Raw genomic sequence first — 24261 nt, forward strand, 5'->3', positions numbered from 1 at the left:
GGACACTCCCACCAGCTCAATTCCTGTCGTGCTCCTCCACCCCAACTCATCTCCCTCCAACGCTGCTCAAATACGCAGCTGCTCCTGCGGTTTGCTGAGCAGGCAATGCCCCTCAGCTCAAAGTGCCTCCCAACAACCCACAGCGTGAAGCAACTTGTATCTCTCTTCTGTAAACTTCCTCTCCTTCTTAGGGATATTAGGCTCTGTTTCAAAGCACTTGCTTTTGAAGAAGCCTTCTAAGTACATACACAGCACTGCATATTTACGCTGGAGAAGACAAGGTCAACAAAATGCATCTCATGCTTAGGCAGACAAGAGGTTGGCAGTGGACCGCAGGACCAAATAGTCCACTCCACCATACTGGGAGCCCTGCAGAGTGCACTTGCTCCTGCAAAGCCCAGCTTTGCCCTCTGGTGACGCTGTGGCATCACCAACACCCATCTCAAAATCCAACAGTTAGTTTGAACCTTAAAAACCCTGATCTGAACAGGAAAGGAGTTTACCCTCTACTCCATTTCAAGGCAAAAAGATGTCTAATAATGATTAGTACAGGCATGAACTCAAGCAGCTCACCTTTGAATTGCAAGTTAGAAATACATAAATTAAAAAAAATAGTTCTATATTTATTTTCTTGAGAAAGTTGCTCATATCTGAAACTACTGGAGTATAATACAAACTGCTGAACTTTAAGTGTATTTTCTCTTACAAACACAACATCGAACAAGCAGCACTTCACAATCCAATATCCAACCCCTTACCCACTGAATATCTGAATTTGAGTTTTAGTACTGGCTTCTCATCAAACCTATACCACAGTATTATAAACCCACTTAAACCCATCTTCCAACAAGGCAGGCCAACCAGTCTTGTGAATCTGTTTTTCTCCTGCTCATATCACATTCATAAATGAGATGGTGATAACAGGCGCAAAATATGAAAATGAACTCAGCCTCTGTCCTGCCTAATTCTAAATTGAACGGGTATACACCAAGTATATTTGTCAGTTATTTCTTCCCTTTCAATGCTTGGTAGATAATAATGAAGAAATACTTATGTTAGTAGGAGGTATTAGACCTGCTGTGTCTGCAGGAAGAGGCCACATGGGTCAGAACAAATATCCTGTAGTATTACAAAACAACCTATATTATGTATTATTGCAGACATACATCTGCCACACATATACGCTGCCACACATACACACAAAGAAAAGGACAAAAAAATAATTATCACTAAACTCTCATACTAATTCAGGCAAACTGTAGCCGCAAGTGCTGCAGAGTAGCTGATATTTCCCACAGAGTCCCTTCCAGGCAGACATTAGCAGTTAAAACTGGTATCTTGCAACATAGCATTCACCTGAACTTAATCATCCCTATCACCTGTGCACCCACAGAGACTGAAATGGGTGTATGGGGATAGAAGAATCTGCCCCAAGTGGTGACACAGTCATTGGTTCCCAGTAATTGTTCAGATGGATATACAAAAATCACTGTCGCCAACATCACCTTTTGCTGGCTGGGAACAACTGACATGGAACAGCCACAGTCACCTTGGGTTTTTCACATGTCTCCAATTTATCTCTTTCAACCAAAAGATAGCACCATTTCAAATTGTTCTTTATAAAATATATACCTGCTTTTAAAGAAAGAATCAGTTTATTTTAACAATGGTATGTCCAGTTGTGTTTCAACTCAATTAACAGACAATTTAGTCTGGCAAGTCCTAATTTACAACCAGGTTCTGCCATAACTGAATTAACAAGCTGTCTGACCACACACCAACAGGGTCTAACCAAGTTTAGCTCTAAGGAATATTTATTTCTCTGCCAACCCCATGAAAAAATACATAAATAAATAAATAAATCAGTAAAAGGATTTGTCCTATTGACCACCAAATATTTCTAACACTTCACCCCTTTGTGAAAACATATGCAGACGAATTTGAATCCTGGGCTGTTTGAATGCTGTAATTACCGAAAACTCATAGTTATAAATGCCAGAATTTGCAATGAAAACTCCAGCCAGGAAAATATTTTCCAGTGGGATTTTCATGAAGCTCTTCTTGTCAAGCAACAGAATTTAGTCTCGGTGTCTTCAAAGCAATTCACACCCCCCTAAGGTTACTATTCTTAAAGAATATACATGTGTTTTCTTCTTGTTGGTTTTGTGGTTTTTGGTTTGTTTGTGTTTGTTTGGTGTGTGCTTTTGTGGGTTTTTTTTTGGTTTTTGTGTGTGTGTTTTGGTTTGTTTTTTGCTTGTTTGGTGGTTTTTTTGTTGGTTGTGGGTGGGTTTGGGTGTTTGTGGGTTTTTTGTTTGGTGTTTTTTGTTGGGTTTTTTCCTAGTTAGTCTATATGCACAACATATTTTAAAAACAATCCAAAAATGTACAGAGCCTCAAAAGAGGCAAAGGATGGTTCTGGATTTGAAAAAAATAAACTAAATAATCTTGTTTGAAAAACTAACAAGCACCATAAAACCTGGACTCTAGTTTCTCATCCTTGAACTTTCAATACACTCAATTCAATGACTTGAAGGAGTGCAGATTGAGGCTGGCATCACTGCCACTTCTACATGAGGACATCGGTCATTCATGACACGAAACAAAACTATATTACAGACACTTAGGGTACATATAGGCTCTTTACACCAACTAGCCTTCAGGACTATGCATTCCTGAAGCAATTAAAATTAAGCAATTGTAGCTTTGAAACGCTGGCTCTATAAATAATCCAGAGCATGCACCTCAGAAGACTGAGGTGTTATATGTTCTTACTATTAAGCCGAGTAAATATTACTTCAATTTATATTTATGCGAAGCTGGGAAGGTTTCAAACATTTAAGTGAAAGATAAGATTTTAAAAATAAACGAAAATAGCTATGTATTCAGTTTTATTAAAATATCTAACACCATAATACATATATTCTATGGTCCTTATGCTTTATTAGATCTTTTTTAAAAAACACAATTCAATTAGCGACATTAGCATGCTGCCAGGACTGTCAAGATATGTATCCAAACATCTCTGCATGCCATCATTATGGCTGTTCATGTACTTCAAAAAGAAGATTAAAAGCATGATTGAAGAGAGTGTTAATGTTTTACATGAAGGTTCTTTTCTTTTAGTTCATCTGGTTGTACAAAAGCTCATTTTGTTGATCCATCACTTTTCTAATTAGTCTGATGAATGAAGCATTGACGTAGGTCTGCATATTTATGTGGTGTAACACAACTGCATTCATTTAACAATTAATCAGAGACAGTGACATATTTAGGAAGATATCATTTAGTTTTGCTTTTCAGTGTGCTTAGCAAAAGCAAATTCTCAGGCTCCTGAAAATGAAATATTGCAACTTAAAATGATAGAAATGCCTTGTTTTGATTTGGTATAATTTGACTGCCTAAACACACTTGAATTATTTATGTCTAGATGGAATTAAATGCTATAAAAGATTTCTTCTTTTCACTGGCAGTTTAAATAAACTGAATGCCAAAGCCAGTTTTAACTTTTTTCTTTTTAATCAGTTATAAGTTTTTTCAAGGCTTATACCAAAAATAACAACTTTTTTTCAGACACTGTGTAGCATTGGTCTATATCATACAGTTGCTTTTGCCTTTTAATTAATTTTAATTCACATTAAAAGCTATCACCACTATAAAATAAACACTTTATGAAAATAATCTCATAAACTTGTTAAGCCCTTAGTTCTTACACTAAGGTTAACATCTCTTAATACTCTCACTATTTACATAAAACAAAAATATGTACAAAGCCCTTTCCTAGTATGTAAGAAAGATTATTAGATAAATAATCATATGGCACAAAATTACATTAATGCATTATTCTTATACAAGTGCTCATAACTAAGTAACATAGTAACTTAGAACTTGTTCCCACTGAATTTAACATCGCGAGTTTAAGGTGTAGAAATAAAAAAATGCATGACTATTATATCACTATAAAGTATTCAGATTTAAATGAGAGTCTTTCCTAACTATACAGCTTTGACACAACAACCTTTGTACTGCATACAAGCTTAACAAATACCCAAAAGGAGAAACGGTGTCTGCTCTCTTGCAATTGAGGAACACCTCTGCTGCAGACTTTCAGCTGGATATCTCAAATAAAGCTTACTCCAACCCTCTCAAATTAAAAAAGACATTTTAACACAAAACCCCAGCCCAGCTTCCCAACTGTTTTCACTGCAGTTAGAGTATTTCCTATTAGATAAAAGTGAAGGTTGCATAAATCTCAGCCAACTGCTCACTTTTTTTATGGGTCATTTTGTGCAAAATTTGTGAAGTCCAGATAACAAGTACTTAAGCCTTCACAGATTCACAAGCAAAAAGCAACCATAGGCACTTTGGGAGAAGCCAACACACACTGCATTGAAAAAAACAGCAGGAGCCCAACTTTATTTGTTTAAGACTCCTGAATATTCTCAGGAGCTGAAGGATTTTACCCATCCACCTTCTCCTACTGCAATTACGGCAGACAAGTCTGATGCGCCTCTTTCACATCTATTGCTCCCACTCTCTTGGGCTTACAGACTACTTGGAATCCTGCTCATCATCACGTTACAAGACAAAGCCCAACTCTACAGAGGGAACCAGCTACACTTCCAAGCAGCACACAGGTAACGGCACTGTGCTTGGCCTCAGTGTTGTCAATGGTCTAAATATTTTTAAACTCTAAACCTTTGAAATTTGTGCATGATTGATGGGGTTTGGTTATTTGTTTGTTTGTTTTTATTGTACTCAAACTCACTGACTTCCAGACGAAAAAGGTATTTGGCTTCTTTGACAACCAAAGCCTCACCATAGTTAAATGGTACATAGAGCCTTGTACAGCAGAGCCTATCGCTTTTCAGCTGCTGTTGGCTCAGTTATGTAGCCTCCAAAGAAAGAAAAAAGCTGGATACTTCGAATTTAGTTTTAAATTTGCTCACAACCAAATGCAACTGCAAAATTCCACATCCACATAAGAGAAGGTAAAGCTTCTGAATGCACTCAGAATTCGCTTTCATCAGCTACAAATGGTGTTACTTTACACACACAAACTGTGGGGATAAAGCAAAGCCTAGGTTATTTAGCTATTGCACAGCCAAGAGGCAAAAGGGTAGCATAAGGGTTTATTTCAGAGCGCTCAGACTTGGGTTCCTATAATTATCAGTACTTAAGAGTTTGAGTTATTTGTCCCTTCAGCAAGTCTTCTACTAAATGAAGTGGATTTTTGCAAATGAGACACTGCTTGTCTTTCAGTCACAGCATAATGCAGTCTAGGCAATAAATTATTTCCTACTGTGTGCTCTGCAATTACAATTCCTCACTGATATCATAACTCAACACGGTAATAAAAAATAATCAGTATTTATCTAGTGCCTGTGGATTAAAACTTTTCTTACACTGTTGAAGCAAAGCAGAAGTTAGCTGGTTTTAGAGGTTATGAAACGTACCCAGACAAGGAGCAACAGATTTCTTTTGACTGTTCCGCAGTAGCCCAGCATTCCAACTATGATGAGGAAACAGCAGACTGCAATCATGACTGGGTGGACCACAGGAAAGTAAGTCAAAATGACAGCCTCCTCCACCCTAAAACCAATCAGAACCATAAAAAAATAAAAAGCCTAATCACACAAAAGTGACAGAAGAAAAACATAATATAGCTATTAAAACAAAAACAGTGGATTAGCAGATGTGTTATTTCCAGTGCCTTACATGTTTCACAGAAATCTCTTCTATGTAGTTTTAAAGTCAAATGCTACACTCAGGTACCAAAAAGCAATGCATCATCTGAAATCTCTTTGGGGTGAAAGCGATCTCCTGTCTTGCACTTGCACAGTATGTAGCACAATGAGGCCCTGTTCCATCACTAGAGCTCATAAGCACTGCTGTAATAAAACTAACAGCATTCCTAAATCTCTGGACTGAATAAAGTATTCAAAACCAAACAGTAATATAATATGGTTACATGTTGGCAAAGGGCCAAAAATTGATTCCTGTCAGAAGAGAAAGGCACAGAAATAAAACAAGACTGAATACATATCTTTCCCCCTTTTCTAATTTCAACTGATGCCAGAAATGGTTGCAAAAATACACCTTTTAACAAAACAATAATTAGCTCAACTGAAGACTTCTTAATTCTAGAAATCATAATTAGGAAACTTGCCATAAGAATGAATGACATCTACCACAATCAGTCACCCACACGGATTAATAGGTTGAAGGAAAGCTTTACCTCGTTTCTGCGGTCAGAGTGAGAACATTATTCAGGTAGTCTCTCATCCAAGCAGAAACACCTAATACGCTGATGGACATCAACTAAAAAGAAAAGATGAAGTTATTTATCATGCGTTTTTTAAAAATTGCAAAATGATTCATAATTTAAGTAGAGGGTAAATCATCAGTAACATCTCTCATGCATTCGTTTATCTGAACAGCATACTGTCCCCAAAACTGTACTTCTATATGCTTAGAGTTGGTTTGTTGCCCAGGGGTTTATGGAGCCAGTGACAGTAATCTTCTCTTCTGGTATACATAACTGATGCCTGGAATACCTTCTCTTTCACTCAGTGATGCCACTGCTGGCTCAAGCCCCACCACTGCACAATGCACCACAGAAACAACAGGAAGGCTTTATACTGCTAAAGTCAGTGACTCTTTCAAGGCTCACAGGCGATATCCATCAGTCTGTAAAAAACCATGAAGCCTTAGTCAGGTATGTAACCAGTGAAGAATAATCTGAAGCCCCATAATGGATACAACAGTACTGATACACTGACACACAGGAGATTTATCTACAGGTCAAGTTTAGAAGAATCTGGTTCTCTCACTCACCAGATAAAGTCGCACCATGGACACTATGCCTCAGTTTCATAAAGGACAATAAAACTCACTGCCCTTCATAAATCCCAAATCATCAAAGCTTCTGGGTACTTAACCCACCAGACACTTAAGTGGCATAAAGCTACTACAGTTTCACCAGGACTCCTCCTACAGCAAGCAAGCCTCTGAGGCCGAACCCACCTAAAATTGCTAGCACCTCAGCAGACCTGGATTTCTGTCAGCTGAGCCACTGTGCACTGCAGCACACCTGGGACATACCAGTAGAAGCTGTGGCCTCTGATTTTCTTGAGAAGCTAAACCTGAACAACGTGGTCAGATCACACCTGCCACACCATGACAGCTCTTCTGCTGCTGTAGCAGAGGTACAGCTAGAGGACAAGGCACTCTTCAGGGTACTTATCCACGTATTTTGCACGGCATAATAAAATTACAGAGGCTGGATAAGACAGTACACCCTTCCTTCTGGGAGAGGGCTCATGTAACAGTGGCCATCATCCTCACCTTTGTGATGCTCTCTGGCGCCAAGAGCACATCTCCTCCTGCACACACAGGACAGACAGAGCACTGCTCCCCAAACAGAAGGTGAGAGATGCAGCTATAAACTCCTTCAAAGGAAGAGGGAACCACAAAGCTTTTCTACAGAACAGGGCAAAGTTAGGGTTACTAACACTACTGCTTACTTACTAAACTATTTCAGGGAATTCAGCTGGTATAAACCCAAAGATGAATTTAGGAATATCAGTGTCACATAGGCACCTAAACCCCACCTGCAGCACAGGGGCCGAACCTGGCAGACTCAGGACTTCAGAAGCACCACTGTCTAGCTGAGGAAGGGAGACCTAAGCATGCTGCTTCTCCTGAATTCCCCTGTTTTCATGGACTGTATACATGTCTGCCAGGAGACGTCAGCATTGCACCAACAGCTTCTTAAAGCAGTGAGAAGTGCTAATTGCCCCTGTTGCCGTCAACAGCTAGCTTCCTACACAACCTCATATTTCCCTGAAGCTGCTACAAAGAACAAGTTAACTGGTTCAAAACTAACACATAAGAAAAGTCGCTCCATGTCCATACCGGCTCCTTTGCCTGCAGCACGCCCACAGCAGGCTACTTCTGCCTTTAAAATTTCACAAGTCCCAATGGCTACCCCATGGTTTCCTCCTGCTTTTCAAAACTGACGCACAAAGCACAGGCACTGCCTTGGTTCTGGGTGGTGCCAGCAAGAATATGGGGTGCTCAGCAAGCTGCAAGCATGGTCCTGAAAGCCAGTGCATGCTGCCAGTCTGCTACGTGCATGTATGTCCTTCACACTCTGTGGGATCTATCTGGGCTGGTGGAACAGTAGCAGTAAAGAGCGCTTTCTGTTGTGTTATTTGCAGAAAGCTGCAGAAGAAAAGAGAAGAAGATGACTAGATAAACCTCCTAGATAAACTCCTTGACAATGGATACCTCCTTGGAAAAAAGCATCAGGAAAATATACCACACAAGCAATAAAAAATATTTCTAACAGAGAGAGATAGACTAAAAGCAGACAGCCTACCTCCTTATGGTCAAAAAGCAACAGAACACATTTTTAACCCTCTGAATCTCCCTGCAAGACCTGCTGATAGACACAGAGAAAGTGTTATACTTAAGACATATTTGGTTACTTTGCTTTATAGCAGTGGTGCTCAGGAGTGAGGAGTCCATCAAAACCACACTTCTAATCAATTTTTAATAAGACCCAGATGGTCCTACTACAAAAACCATACCAGAAAAAATGTTCACTTGCTAAATAATACTCTTCTTCCCATACCAGACTAGTGGACTGCCTAGTCCCCACTCTCCATTAAGAACTTCCAGCCTTCAGTACATGGCAATACATTCCCTTATAGCAACAAAAGGACATGGATCCCTTGGAAGAAGGCAAGAAATTGCTTCTTCAGCAGGGGTAAGATCTGACAGGCAAATCAGTCACCACGAGGATACTGGAGCCTCCAGGTTACTTGGAGACAATGGGGAGGTCAGGAAAATCAGCTAAAAGGCATAGGGGACAGGAAGGCCTTCCTAGAGACAAAAAGAAATGAGCAGAGTCCTGTCACTGAGAGAATCAGTTTACTAGGAGAAAGGACTTGCCTACTTATGCAGATTAGGAAGGAGAAGAACCTTTGTTTCTGCTCTGTCTGCTTAATCTGAGTTTTCTCTACCCAGATATGTATTTTTGCCCACATAAAATCAGTGAGGGGAAAGTCTAGGAACATACATCTCTAAGCTGTGGCCAGTACATGGCCACATAAGTTCTACAGAAACACTTAATAACCATACCATGGAACATGACTCCGTTATCATTTATCATGAACAGCAACTGGAAGGGCTGTGTCCTCTCACCTAGCAAATGTAACCTTCACCAATAATTTATCTACACAAACACTCTTCCAGTTCATAAGAACAAGCTCTCTATGAAAGGTCTTTCACTTCATTCAAAAAGCTTTTAGCCATTTAGGTCCCTCTGGCTGTTCTCCTTCAGTGTGAACAGCTAATTACTACTGTTTCTTGCTGAACATAAATGATGTGCAAAAAAATTCCCTCTGTAACTCCTGTGTAACTACAACTCACCTGTTCACCTGCCCTGTGCCCTGAATGATCTCACCACCATCAACTCCTCCAGGTGTTACTGAATTCTGCTATGCTTACAACGCATGTATGATACCAACACGAGATAGCTCAGCATTGCTCTGAAAATGTATACACATAGTGCTTTACCTCACTGCTACACAGGTGTTACACACAGACTACCCATGTAACACCCTCCTGCCAACCAGACAATTTCACCTTTGGCACTGTATTTTGAATAAAGTCCAAAGTGAAGTATTACTCCAAATGACATGAAAGCCAGAGTGCTGCAGCACAATGGATTCATGCCTGTAAAAGTAAAACTGTCAAACTGCGGCATTATAAAGACATGGCTCAGAAAGAGAGTAGATAAATACTCGAGAAGCTCCTCTTGAATAAAGGGGCCCATGGAAGAGCAAACTGTGGTAACTCAAAAAAAAAGCAATTCTGCAATAAATTAAGAAAGGTTTATTTTACAGCACATAACCCAGCAAGTAGCTCTCTGCTAGCAAAGGGAAGTGCTGACAAAAATGTCATATCCCTTTTGATCAGCAAAAGTGAGACTCTGGGCAGGAACACCCTGAGGGATGAAAGATGCATTTGCAACACCACATTGCCCTGCGTAATGACTGATGTTTAGTTTAGTGACAAAAGATTACCAAGCACTAATGCACACTCAATCGATTTGTTCACCTGCTTCATATCCCCAAGTGAATCACAACAAGAACACCACACGCGTGCCCAACCTCCACAGCCTCCTCGTTATGACTCAACACGTGTTCTGCCCTGTACAAGCACTAAGCTTGCTCAAGTGCCAGCAGACACGGAGGCGGCTGCAGGCACCCACCCCCTCACACCACCTCCAGCAGAGGCAGATCTTCAGCCAGCAGCACAGGAGCTACACTAACTCAGCCCATGCGCCCAGCAGGCAAGAACAATAACAACCTCCCCAAAAACCCTGGTGTGCCTCCAAACCTACTAGCAAAGAACAGCCGTCAGTTCACTGCCACACAATTTTCATGGAGTCATGGGCAGGGTCAAGGTCCTGATTACAGTTTTTGTTGGTTTATTTGGAGGGTAGAAAAAAGGCAGCGTCAAAAAACTGGCAGCCCCTACTTCAACCAGTGTTTTATAACTAATTTAGATGTAAACTACAGTTAGAAATCTGTATCAAGCAATCAGACAAAAGGACACAGTTTTATAAGAACTAGAACTACCAAGATAATTCTCACCACATTAGCAGTTACATCATTTCAACATAAAGCTTTCATCCAAGCTTCTCTGATGACAGCGACTCTGCTGTGCTGTAAACATAATATGATAGTAGGCAGTAAAACATGTTTATTTGTTGCAGCTGGCTGCACAAGTCACTATGGGTTTCATTCTGAACTGTCACAGTGTGTTATATAGACATCAACATGACACTGGAGAGTTTACAAAACTGCCTGCTGCCTTACTCTATCTTAAATATATTTTCACACTGATGAAAAAAGGTAATATATTTTTACATATGAGCAATATGCAGCTCACACAACAATATAGTAAATTTCCAAATTAATATATAACAAAATTTTTAAAGCTACTAGAGCTTTCTCAGACAACTGAATTACAGTATCCAACAATGGGCTCAAACTATTAGAACCGGTCATTTCCAAGCATAGTTTAAATTGTCTTTGGAATTATTTTACATAAATTTCTGCATCAAAAGCAGAAAATATCAAAGCATCTTTTACCCATTAAGTATAAATTCTAAACTTTCATATTGACAGTCCTACTCACAATGTCTTTGAGACCAGACTTAAACTGGAAAATAAACCTGCATTTTCAACGAATGAATTATTTCTGTCTTTGAGGGAGCAGACCTGTTGCTTTAGGCACACTCGTTTTCATTTGCTTATCACATTTTTCATTCAAACATTCTAACACCTTAATTGTTGACAATGAAAGTTGCTATGTGCTCAAATATGAGATAGGGGATTTTTTTCGTTATTAAATCAAAGGAAAGATTAAAAGTACCTTCCATATTAAAATAAAAAGAAGGGGGTGTGACTTTTAACAGATATGGTAAACAACTTTAGGCCACACTCTGGTACCCATACAAGGTGCTGACTAGTAGCACTACAGAGCAACTTGCTTTGCAGAAGAAGGTTGCCAGCTCCAAGAAAATGACTTCCAAGATATGACAACATTCATCAGAATACTTCCTTTAATTTTAGTAAAGAAATAAAACTTGAGAAAATTTTCCAGTTAAAATTGATTTGGGTAACCTGAACTGTGACTTACCAAAGTGGAGGGTGGTTAATACACTACGAGGTCAGGAACAGAACATGTTGCAGTACTTTCAGAGGACGGACTGTTAACAAGTAGGTTTAATATTCAGATCATTGAACAAACACAGATATCTGACTCAGATCCCTGGACAAACAGGCAACTACATTTTTTTGGAAGGGAGGGGTGTAAGGGCAGAAGAGAGTGGGACAAGAGGTCTTGTTTTTCTGTATCACCTGGAAAAAGCATTATAATGTTTAGAGAAAGAAGCGTGACCTATAAAAAAAAGGAAATTCCCATTCTTCCCACTAATGCACCTTCTATTCTACAGACATGCCAACATTTTGTTTTAGCCAAGGTTCCTACATAGGGTCATGCCTTTGTCCCCTCTCACTTGCAGTCAGCTGAAGCACTTTGAATCTGGTTTTGCTGGCACAGCTGCAACAGTCAGTTAACAACCTCTTCCACGTTTGGCACGGGCTGGAACTTGCACACTTTGCAATAAGGCAACTGCCAGAGCACCGACAGGCTGCTAAGGGGTCACCCTCCTGCAGGAAACAAGCACATTTTCCAGCAGCTGTTTGTGCAAGGTTCCTAGAGCAGCACAGCATAAAGAACAAATCAGAGCCCAAACATGCAAACAGGTCGAGGAGCAGTTCATCTGTCAGCCAGTTCTTCTGAGTGTCAGACCCACGTATCAACTTCTGGGCTCTGCAGCATGAGGCTACATTAAAAGCAAAGAGGGATAAGCAAGTGCTTATATTTCTGCATTCATCTTCTCTGTGACTACCTGGGTACTGTACTTCTTGTTAGGACATGATTTGTGCCATTCTTCCCTCAAAAGTAAGCATCTCGCTGTTGAGACCTTTTGGCCTTGGGGAGGCAGAGGTGCATGCTGCCGATCGCAGGTAATTTGCAGCAATGCTGAGCGCTCAAGTGTCCATATCTGTATCACAAGTCAGACACATCACAGTAAAGATGACAAGCCCCCACAGATACACGATACGCTCTTCATTAAGTTTCTGTAAGAGCTTGTTTTTGTTCACAGCCTCACAGATGGCAGGTAAAATTATTTTTAAATCCAGGATATATAACTGGAAGACTGACAGGAAAAAAGACTATGTATTTCCTATGATCCACAGGATCTACGTATCAGCTGCTTGTGGGTATATCACTTAACTCTCCTGGTTTATGCATGAACACCGGTGAGTATATCAAGATTACTAAAATAAGCCTGCATTTTTAATTAAATCACACATTCCTATTAAACTGTTGCCTATACTTTAGAAAATACCTACAAGAGATTAAAAAGCTGCTATTAATCCTATGACTTTTGCCTAGTGCCAACCACAGACTCTTGAGATGATGGAAAATCTTCAAGGTACTGAAGCAGTGCCTGAGAATTTGTGAATAATTGGGTTATCTATCTTCTACAGAAAGAGGTGCAAATTTAAAGAAAAATAACGCAAGTACCTACAGGCCAGATGGAGCTTCCTCGTTCTGCTGGTGATGATGGCTTACTGGTATAAGAGTACCCCTTGGGCTACTGGCTCAAATCTAATCAGCACAGGTTCATGACTTCTTCCTCAAAGTAGATGCACCGAGTCCACACAGTTAATCATGAGGATTACCAAAAAAATGCCTGTGGTTTCACCAATTTCTAAATGCCAATAAGAAGCACATTAATGTCACTTCTAACATTAAGGTGGAGTTTATTTTTTTTCCTTGCAATCATCACATCAAGCCACTCTCTTTCAAGACTGTTTTGCAGAGACTCATCTAGCAGTTCACTGTAGACATGCCACAGAGGGTGAGCCATGTCACTCACAAAGATATACATGAGATAAAAGGTTATAGAGGAGTAGATACAAAATTGTCTTATGGCTGAATTCTACTTCATTAGGACATAGCCTGGTAATAAATATAAATAATGCCACCCAAGCACACAAAAAGTGCAAGATTTCTCAAAGACCAGAGTAAAAGTATTTCTGGTACTTTAAAACTCCTCCCGTAGCATGCTCTGCTGAACACATTCCTTTAAAAGATACCATATTCCCACAGAAGCTGGACTTATTCTTACATGGCTTTTAGGTATTTTCTTATACAAGAATGCTAAGAAAATCAGGTTTCAATTACATACATCTACACTGCAGTCCCTAAAATCAGGGTATATTAGCCTAGAATGAACCCCATGTTCAGACTGCTATAGGTACCAGCCAGGCAGTGTTCATTATGTTATCAGTCAGTTCAATTCTTTAAAAATTTGACCCTTATTCTATTTGTCCCAAGTATCTGCAGATCCCACTGATGTGAATGGAAGTCATAAAGCAGCAGAAACACCACGTCTATACAGAATCTGGTTCCATGGAAGGGAGGATACACTGATTTCTCTCTTGTATCACAGTACATTTGAAAAATTAAGCAAAAAAATGACAAGATTCAACACATACATTTTAGGTTGGAAAAAGAATTAAAGACAATACACCACTGCTTCCAACCACCCTCAGTGCTTCCTTGCACAACACAAATATTGCCTTGCTCTAAATTTCAGGTGGTACACATAACCAAAACTAGAAGATTTGAGGGTGCAAAGTCTACAAAACAAAAGGAAAATTAACTGTAAGCTGGCTTCTCTTTCATTTTATGTGATTTTTTTGTTCACAAGCATGAATTCAAGATAGATGCAAAACAACTGCTGCTGCCTGCCAGGATGGTTTATTGGCTGGAAGCACATAGTCTATATCAGCTAGTATTGCTCTGTACATGAAGAAAAGCCTAGGCACCACTCAACAGAAACAGCATATCCCCAGGCAGAAAAACCTCAAAAGGTGAAGGATGTGGCAACATCGCTGGCTTGGCTCAAACATCCAGTGACACTATTAATCATCGGTTAAGAGATCCTTACCACCTATGACAGAGTCATCTGCAACTTACAACCTCGATTTGCCCAAGCCGCTAAAGTACAGTCATCCTCAATTACAAGCAACACAATGGCAGCTGCTCCTCCTTGTGCCTCACATGTCCACTAGGAAAAAAAAAAAAAAAAGCTGTTTTCTCAAGACAGAAAGGCTATACAGACTTTTTTGTCCATGTTTGCTATACTTTGCTGTTTGAATTAAAAAAAAAAATATGATTGACAAAATAATTGCACTGCTTTTACTTGCATCTGTCATCACTAACTAGTTCACCAATGTTGACTATTTATAATTTTTTGAAGGAATACATGTGGCTGAGCTGCCAAGAAAAGTAAAACAGGCCCATGCCTCTCAAAGCTCTTGCTTTGCCTAATCTTCCATTACTGTAAGCAGCCAGAACATCGAATTTTTCCTGTACTCAGCACTGTTTTCTAGCTCCTGTTCCAGCACAAACCCCGGGGGCCACTGCCCTCAGATAACCTCCTGTGTTATGCCTGTGCCCTTACTGCAGGCTGGCCGCATTCTGCAGCTGAAGTTATCCCTAGTATAAATGTTTGCAAAGGTGGTTTAATATGGAAAGAGAACACAGCAAAGCACAGAATATCAAGGGCAACGTTGCAAAATGCAGTGAGGAGGATTTCTGTGAGGACAAGTTACACAGTGCTCAAAATGAATGAAGATGCTCATGTTACATCCACGATCACTACTGAGCTGGAACAGCGTCAGGAGTTCACTCAGACAGCAATGCCCCACCAAGAGGAAAGACCCTGTAGTCTCATAAAGTGCATAAAATATGTTTGTAGAGCTACCAAAAATAAATTTATCTGAGTCCTGACATAGATACTATATAGAGATAATAAAGACCAGTATTGCCACTAAGAACAGAAAACTAGGAAGCAGTAGGCACATGCCTTCTCTCCAGCACCACTAAGATTACCTGCTTAGTTAAGCACTAAGTGTTGACTACAAAACATCAAATCATGCACTTTTTTGGAGCTTTCCTCTTTCTGTTAATGCTGTCCAGAATGTAATATGCTACAAACAGCAGTGTTACAAAGTGTAAGATCAGATACCTGCAGAAATCAAGCTAGGTCTCTCAGTCTCATAAATTACCTTAAGAAGTGATGCTCATTCATACATGAGGATAACAGAAGAATGAAACCAAATGTTAACAGTGGGATTTAGTCTGAATGGTATTCCTTGTACAAGACACTGTCAAAAAACAGCCCTATGAAATTAGATGACCGAGAGGTCCTGAAACTGCAATTCCTGTTGCTTCAAAAAAAGACACCTTGCAGTCAGAGGCAGGATTCAATCGACCTTAGAAACAGCTTCCAGAAGGGTATCATCCAATCTACTACCACAGACAGTCAATCAATAATTAGAGCACTGACAACAGATTTATTACCACTTCAGAAGAAAACACCTTTCAAGATCTGCTGCAAGTTGCAGCTCTCGAAGTTCTGATATATTCACATCCACAAAAATGGTGTTTTTCTGGAGCACATGTATTGGTCCATTATCAAAACAGGATGAACCACTAAAACTGAGCCTTGGGCTTACAGTTGATTGCTTATGAATTATTTACAGCTAAGCAACCTTCAGGCCAAAAATTACAAATAGCACCCCTCTCACACACATACAGGTACATTACCCTGTCTACCACTCCACATCACAGCTCATCAACTGAGCCCAGTAAAAAAAAGTTTCTTTCCAAATAGACATCACCCAGCTGTATACTTACAAACAATGCTACAAGGATTGCAACCGAGTGACTGATAAAGTTCTTTCACTTCTCTGCTTCTGCAGGCTTCAACAGCAGCCAAATTATGAAAACATCAGTGTGTTGTGGCAACCATCCACGTCTTAAGTTTTTCAGCAAGACTGATGGTCAGATTAGCCAGTTCTGTTACACGTAACATCTTAAGGAACTTTACCTGGAGAAGAGAAGGCTCTGGGGAGACCTTGTAGCAGCCTCCCAGTAGATGAAGGGGACCTACAAAAAAGCTGGAGAGGCACTTTTAAAAAGGATGTGTAGTGATAGGACAAGGAATAATGGCTTTCAACTGCAAAAGGGTAGATTTAGATTAGATGTAAGAAACAAGTTATTTACCATGAAGGTGGTCAGGCACAAGAACAGGCTGCCCAGACAAGCTGTGGATGCCCCATCCCTGGAAGTGTTCGAGGCCAGGTTGGATGGGGCTTTGAGCAACCTGATGTAGTGGAAGGTGTCTCTGCCCATGGAATGGGGTTGGAACTATATAATCTTCAACAGTCTCTTCCAGCCCAAACCATTCTATGATTCACGTGCACTAGTCTGCCCTCACCACGCTTGCAATGAAAAATGCTGGGACAGTTACATACATGACATGGCTGAAACTTACTACTTTAGATGTTCCCTTCTTAAGAGGCTGACAATCAGATCATACTAGACAGTGATTACTGGCTCTTGCACAGTTTTTTGTCAGGCCTTCAAAAGCTTTAATCCCCCAGCCTGGAGTAGAAATCAATCCTCTTGTAGTTAACATGTGGTTAGAGCTGCTGCTGGACACTACCACAGTGAAACAAGAAGAGAATGTCACACTATTCCAGCCAGGACCTTCAATCAAACCATGATTTTAAAAAGTCAACACGCACTGTTTGCACATCTTCGCTGTTTTCAGTCAAACACTGATAACTGACACAGCAACCAGGCACATGATCAACAAGCTTGAAGATGTTTGGAGGCACCAGCCCTTGGAAAGGAAGGAAGCAAGAAAAAAACATGAAACTCTCCAAGACTGGGATTGAAGAGAATCACACAACTGTGTCCCAAACTGGGAGGTCTGTACAGATCCTGGAATTGCACATCACTCTCATCTTTACTGACCAGGCCAGACCCTGCCATGCTCAGGATACAGGAGGACCGTGGCTGCACATTTTCAAGGGGCTGATCTAATCTAAACTTCCTGACATCCAGCCCATAAGCTGGGCTGGTATTTTTCACAGTAAGCACTAACACAAGTGATAGGGAAGATAAAGATTTCCAAAAGGAAGGAAGAGTGGCAGCAAGGGGAAATCACAGCCCCCATCCCCACACCACTGAGTATGCACCTGCTGCCAGGGGAACTTTTCACAAGAAAACTCTGCCCCATGGGTCACGTTCTGACACTCAGAAAAGGCAGTGGTAGAAATCCCACTGAGCCCAACAGGAGAAAAAATTCAGGCTCTGACAGAGGAAGACATATGGCAGATTTCACCAGAACAAGCAGCTTGTAGCAGATTTGTATTTAACAGTTAAATACACATCTGAAAAGGACCAGATAGGAAGCAGAATGAGGTTTTTACACACACATGCCTCCAAAGAAGTCTGATGTAATTGCAACACATTCAACTACTCATCATGCACCCTATTTATTACCATGCAATTCTGGAAGACTCAGGGTTTTTTGCTTATGTGTTTATTTGCTTTGAACAAACCCTTTGCATTCATTTGCTTTGTAAAATGCAGAGAATTCCAAATGGACTGGCCAGTTTTTTATTTAAATTCCAACATCTTTAATTTTATATACATTACAGAAGACAGCTTTAGTTCTTTGCAACATCTGTGGTGCAAGCCATCTGCTATACTGGCATTTATTATTTAATTACATTTTCACGTGCTTCAGCACTATACAGATTTCACTTAGCTGCTTGGGTGTAATTTCCAGTGTCCTGGCCTTAGCTAAGACGATTAATTACAGACATTTTTTATATTTTGCAGACAAGCATGAGAAGTTACCATTTTCCTCCCCAGGACGTGTCATACCACAACAGACTCAAAAGATCCTTGTTCCTATGTGACAGAGGGGAAAGAAAAAAAGATAAAAATAAAAATAATAAAAAAAAAAAAAAAGTCACACTTTCTAGTCAAGGATGATCTGAGACATCATTATTTAAAGGGCAACAAAATATAAAGAATGAGAAAATATTTCTAGCCATAAATGCTTTAAACCAGATCTAGACATGAATTACGAATGGACAAAGTTAACCCCACAACACTGCATGACAGATGCAGCTCATGCTGTTCTCCTGCCAAGCAAAAAAGTGCTCTGTAGCTCCACGTCTGAGGTCCACAACAGACAAACACGTGAACAAAACAATGAAAAGTAGGAAGGAGCAATCTGACGGGGAAAGGAACGTAATATCTGGGCAAAGAGGGCAGACACATTAAATCTTCCAGGTGAGAACTCGATCTCACTAAAGAGGAACTGCAACACAACACACTAGCCCCCTCCAAAGGTAAGGGCAGGCTTTCGTGCCCAAAGAAAACACCTCAGGGCTGAGAAACTAAGCACTTGGCTCCAGCATGAAGACCCCTACCACCACACAACAGATTGACTGACAGGACACAAGGGTATGACCTCATGCGTAACCTGGGTACCACCTAAATGGCTACTTCAACTATAAAAAGCTGCCGCTGAATAATTTATCTGACAGAACACAGCAGGCAATAAGCATGGAAGGCAAGGGAAAGGAGCAGAGTAAGTTTGAGGGAACAAAGACAGCAGTCAGTTAAGGTGTGAACAGGAACTGATGAGAACAGCTCAAGGCAAGAATTATGGAAACCAGAGGAAAGCAGCAAACACCAGGACAGGATGTTTTCAGCCACGTGGATGTCTGTTGACCCGACTCTAACAGTACATGTGTAGAAATCCAAAGTTGAACTCAGGTCAGTTGAACCCTGACAACCTTCATCTTAAAAAGAAAATATAGGTTTTTACATTTTGTACAGTATCCAATGAAAACCATGTATGATATAAGAAACAATTACACTTTTTTTTTTTTTAATAAAGATTTCCTCATCTCCTGTTAAATGGTTTTATTACTACATGCACCACAGAAATAACTTCATCTCTATTAAATACAATACACAAACCTACATACTTTCAACAGATTTTTCAGATTGCTTGCATTATATAAAAAGTACCATCCTGTACCAAATGCCGTTCAACAGTTTTGTCTCTCATTCATATTCTAATCTCCACTTAATTTTCAGTAACCGCGATATTTCATCTCAATTCCACTGTAAACTAAGCTGGGTCCCAGCCCACATATTATCCTTTCATCATTCAAGTCCACAGCACCTCAGGAGTCAATGGTTGTGAACAGCTGTGGGATCTCACACCTTTTGCCCTTTTGTTCTCTTACATTTATCCAGCATAAATCTTCAACTATACAGGTGAAGCAGAATTCACTTGGTGCAAGTGAGGACTCTTGGAAACCTGCATCATGCTGTTTGTCCAGAGCTGCAAAAGTTTGGGAGCAAGTGCTGATCACACCCACTTATGCTGGAAAGAAAGAAACCCTGCTGCTATAAATACAGCTTTGACTGAAATGATGTAAACAAAAGAAAGAAATCACCCCAGGCTTTGCCTGCCAGTTGGGACCTGGCCACTGAAAGCACAAAAAGGACTCTGGGCAAGCCATTCTCAGAGCAGCTGAGTGCTCAGATACCTGCAAGAGCTACAAGTTCAGCTCAGGTCACAAGATGCTGTAAAACTCATCCAGTCAGGGAGCCACAGCACGCATTAATATTTCCCTCTCTACTTATTACAAGTGCACAAATTCACACTTTTATTTATAACACTAGGTTAATTCCAAATCTAATTTTACTTCCAACTATTTTCCAAAGGCTTTTTTTTTTCTTTCAGTGATCAGTATTGCCTGGCGGGAGTTGCCAGGCACGGAGCGCACACCCAGGGGGGCAGCGTCCGCCCCTCCGCCGAGCGCGGGAGCCCCGCGGTCCGAGCGGCCGAGCCCGCCGCGCTCTCCGTCACCCGCCCGGCCGAGTCCCCACCTGCTCGGGCGGTGGCGGGAGCCCGGCCCGGCCCGGCCCGCCCCGCGTCGCTCCACTCACCCAGAAGAGGAGGTTGAGGGCGTACAGCAGGCAGCGCAGGCACTTCACCGAGTCCTCCCTGGCCATGGCGAGCCCCCGCGGGAGACAGCCCCATTCTCTCACCACATCCTCCCTCCCGAGGCCGGGCCGCCAGCGCCCTGTAGGAGAAGAGGCGGAGAGGGGCCGGGCGAGTCCCCTTGCCGAGGAACCAACGCGCAGGTGGAGGCGGCGGAGCCGAGTCGCGGAGCGGCCCCGGACCGGCGGCACCCGGGCGGGAGCGGCCGAGCCCCCCGGGCACTCCCGCAGCGCCCACCGGTCGCCCACCCCGGGCAGCGTCCCTTCTCCTCCCGCCCCGCCCGCCGCTCCTGGAGATAGTGATGGGCGGATTTTTTTAGTAAAAATGATAAAAGCGTGGAAAGGGGAGAAGCCGCGGGCTGCCCCGGGAGCCGAGAGCGGCTGAGGGTGACGGGGAGAGCGGCGGAGGCGCCGGCTCCCTCCCCGCCCGGGAGGGACGCGCTGCCCCGGGGTGGGCGGCCGGAGGACAGCGGCCACTTACCGCCCGGGCGCCCCCCTCACTCACTTGCTCCGGCGAGGACTCATCGGGACGGGAAGAAGCAGCGCAGAGCCGCGGTGCCCATGCCCGGCGGTGCGGGCGCTGCCTCCGGCGGGGCGCTGACGAGAAGGTCCCGGTGACTGCCCCGGCCCCTCCACCCGCGGCGCTCCGCCGAGCCCGGGGCGCCCAGCTGCACCGACACCGCCGCGCATGCGCAGCTGCCTGCGCCCGCAGCCCAGCGGGTCCTAGCGCCGCCGCGCTTCCCACCCTGTCAGGACTCCGCCGAGGGAGGAGGGCTCTGCGGGGTCTGACCTGCGGACGGTGGGTGTTTCTAGAGCCTGCTGACTAGGGGCACGTACCTGAGTGGAAGTGACAACTCGGGGCATGCCCGAATATCGGTGTCAAATCCCGCACGTTTCTTTCAGGGAACCTGCGCCCGTCGCGATAGTTTTGGGTCTCGGCCTGGGGAGCAAAGGCTGGAGGGGGCATGCCCAGAAACGGGGGATTCCGCCCCCGCCCTGACAGACAGGCACGCTCAAAACCTCATTTATGGAGTTTACTTTGCTTCTTTCTTCCAGGAGGGACGTTAAAAACAAGGGGCTCAAGCAAGCAGAAATAAAGGAACCCCCACTCTTGTGGCATGTTGGCCCAGAATGGCAAATACCTCACAAAACAGGGCCTTTTTTGCAAGATTTCACAGGCTTTTCACAAGGTTTAAACCCCATTGTGTCAGAAAGTAAACCCTGCTGACATGGAACCCCAAACTGGTCATTGGCAGCCCAGTGCCCATTCCCCACTGCTAAACAGCAAATATAGAAGTGCAGCCATGTTGGAGATAAGTTATTCCAGAAATAGGCAAAATCTGGAGGGGTTTTTTATTATTACTTAGGAAAAATGGCCATTGATTTGCCCCATACTGTGCAAAGTACTTGCAGGTGCCACAACTAAGCTGAAAAACACATCCTGCCTCTGAAATCAAATTGGGTAGGCATCTGCTGATTAGGCTGGTAAATTCCTACTGACGCCTGTATTGCTGCAATTGCATATATCTCTCTGTATTTTAAAAGGAAAATTTGTAGTTTAAAATATAAGGTTATGTGGTGATTAGCAAAGAATTTTCTATTACTATATTTAAAGGTGTTGCAGTGCCGCCATCAAAAATATTAGAAGAAACTATGCTGACAAACGTTTCTTAACTAGAGGAGGAAAATAATCTTCAGTAGGTGTTGTGTAAAGACTGTTTTAACAACTGCTAGTGAATGCTAAGAAAGAGGGAAAAGGATCTAATGGATGAAATCTAGCTCTTGTGAGGCCAAAGAAAAATCTGTTTTGTGAAGCACTAGAAACAGCAACTTGAAAAAACACACAAACACCAGATATTCAAATGCTTGTCACTAATGCTGTTGGTGGGATCTCACCTCAGCTTTAATTTCCACAATTTAATGCCATTAGTAACGATTCAGGGCAGACCAACTCTTCGGGTGTATTTATTCCTCCTTTAAAAGAAAGTAAAATGCACATGGATGGACATAAAATCCCATGCAATAGGGATTTTATGCCCAATTTATAGAAGTAAAAATGGTAGTAAAGTTGAAAGCAGTCAGGAGTGTTGCAGAAATGTGGTGCGTGAAGATTTTTCTTGCTTGAAATTTGCTAAGCTTTAACTGCTATTTTGATCATCTTGTCTGGAATCAAGAGCCCCTCCATGGCTTCTGCAGTGAATATTGCTAATTCCATACCTAAATAAGGCAAAGTGAGACAAGACAGATACTGTTAAAAGGTGACATTGTACATTCATTGTGCTGCTTACATACCATTCATTCCTCTTATTACTGAAGACTTCAAATGAACACAGTCAGCAAGACAGATCTTGAACAGGTACAGTATTTTCAGTGAACTAATGCTAGTTTACAAAAATAGTGTCAGTTTACAAATGGGCTCCAGCCTTGGCTGAGGACAATACAGACTGTTATAAACCAAATTAAAAATAATTGAGGTTGTGTTTGTGTTCTTGATTGTTACTTTGGAGAGAACAAGTTACCTAAACAAGGTTTTATAAAAAGTGCACTACAAAAATATTAAGTTGTCTTACACTAATTTTTCTTTAGACATGCCAAAAATAGCAAATGAGAAGTGTTCTTACTTGTTTCAGATTTTTTTTTTTTTTTTATTTAGAGCTTAGCTATTCCTAGTGCATAAGGATTTGAGGAAAGGAAAAAGAAAATCAGTCTCTTAGACTTCTCTCGTGTTAAAAATCCTACTTAAATGTCACTTCAAGATTTTATGTCTCTTAGTTTCCATTCTTTGAGGTCTTTGGTCATAAGATACTCTCAGACTAATTTTTTTATAGTTCTGCTACCATAATTCCATCACAAACATAAAGAAGACTCTCTAGTTGGTAAAATCATTTTTCTGTCCTTTTACTGTTAGCTAAATCATTATTTGTCCAGAAGGGATTTTGCTAAAAACCTAAAGAAAACAGGTCCTATTTATGAGTGTCTGCCAAATGCCATAGGGTCCAGGGGAAGGTCCCTCTGGAATACTGCTTTCTGACAGGCTGTCAGACTTTGTGAAATTTCCATTATGTCAACACTGGGAAAGAAATACACAGAAAGTTCCCAAGCATTCAAAACAGTAACTAAACTGGAGGTATTAGCTTATCACCTAAAAAACCTTAGGGAAGCTACTATGCTGCTTCAGTACATGCTGCTTTTTTTTCCCCTTTAAACTAAATACTACAGATTTTATTTAGGGCAAGATGAGGATAATTTTTAGAAAAAGGTCTAATGGCAAAGCTCTTCATATTTATAATTTTTTGAAATATGAGTTTGCTATTAGCAAGTAATCCTTCTTTAATGTATAACACAGACACTTATGACCATTTAACTATTGGGGCCTTCTGGGTTGGTGTTGTTTGCTTAGATTCTCCAGTGTCTAATAAACTACAAATTGTGAAACTTTTTTCTGTGTATCCACAATAACTTTGTAATATGAATTCTTTAGACTTAAAGTGTTCATGATTCAGCCTTTCCATCAATGGCAGGAGAGGAGAATGGAAATTCCAGTAACCCCACTAATCTCTTTCCTCTGCTTAACTGCCTGTTTTAATTTGATGTACGGAAACTTAACATCTGAATGATAGCTCCTCTGTCAACTGTGCTTGAAAAAGAGTGTGGTTTGGTAGACATATGTCTGCATGAATATTACAGTATGATCTCACAGGACCTTCATCAGGA

The 24261-nt window shown here is 41.5% G+C and overlaps 1 protein-coding gene across 4 annotated transcripts in view; it reads right to left on the reverse strand.

Annotated features, from left to right (window-relative positions):
- The window catches only part of TSPAN12 (tetraspanin 12), a 48313-nt gene extending 27061 nt beyond the window's left edge, over nucleotides 1-21252 (reverse strand). The window contains exons 1-5 of one of the 4 annotated variants that reach the window (XM_065048823.1): nucleotides 21053-21252; nucleotides 20494-20630; nucleotides 19785-19882; nucleotides 6236-6318; nucleotides 5454-5589 (exon numbers count right to left, since the gene is read on the reverse strand). In XM_065048823.1, the coding sequence (XP_064904895.1) occupies nucleotides 5454-5589; nucleotides 6236-6318; nucleotides 19785-19882; nucleotides 20494-20630; nucleotides 21053-21237 (639 nt within the window). In that variant the 5' untranslated portion in view covers nucleotides 21238-21252. Of the gene's footprint in view, nucleotides 1-5453; nucleotides 5590-6235; nucleotides 6319-19784; nucleotides 19883-20493; nucleotides 20631-21028 lie in introns of all 4 variants that reach the window. The other 3 variants (XM_065048824.1, XM_065048825.1, XM_065048826.1) reach the window with 3 other exon arrangements.
- Nucleotides 21253-24261: the final 3009 nt, after the last annotated feature.

Source organism: Columba livia, chromosome 1 (assembly GCF_036013475.1).
Source record: "Columba livia isolate bColLiv1 breed racing homer chromosome 1, bColLiv1.pat.W.v2, whole genome shotgun sequence".
In the NCBI taxonomy this organism is placed as follows: Eukaryota; Metazoa; Chordata; class Aves; order Columbiformes; family Columbidae; genus Columba; species Columba livia.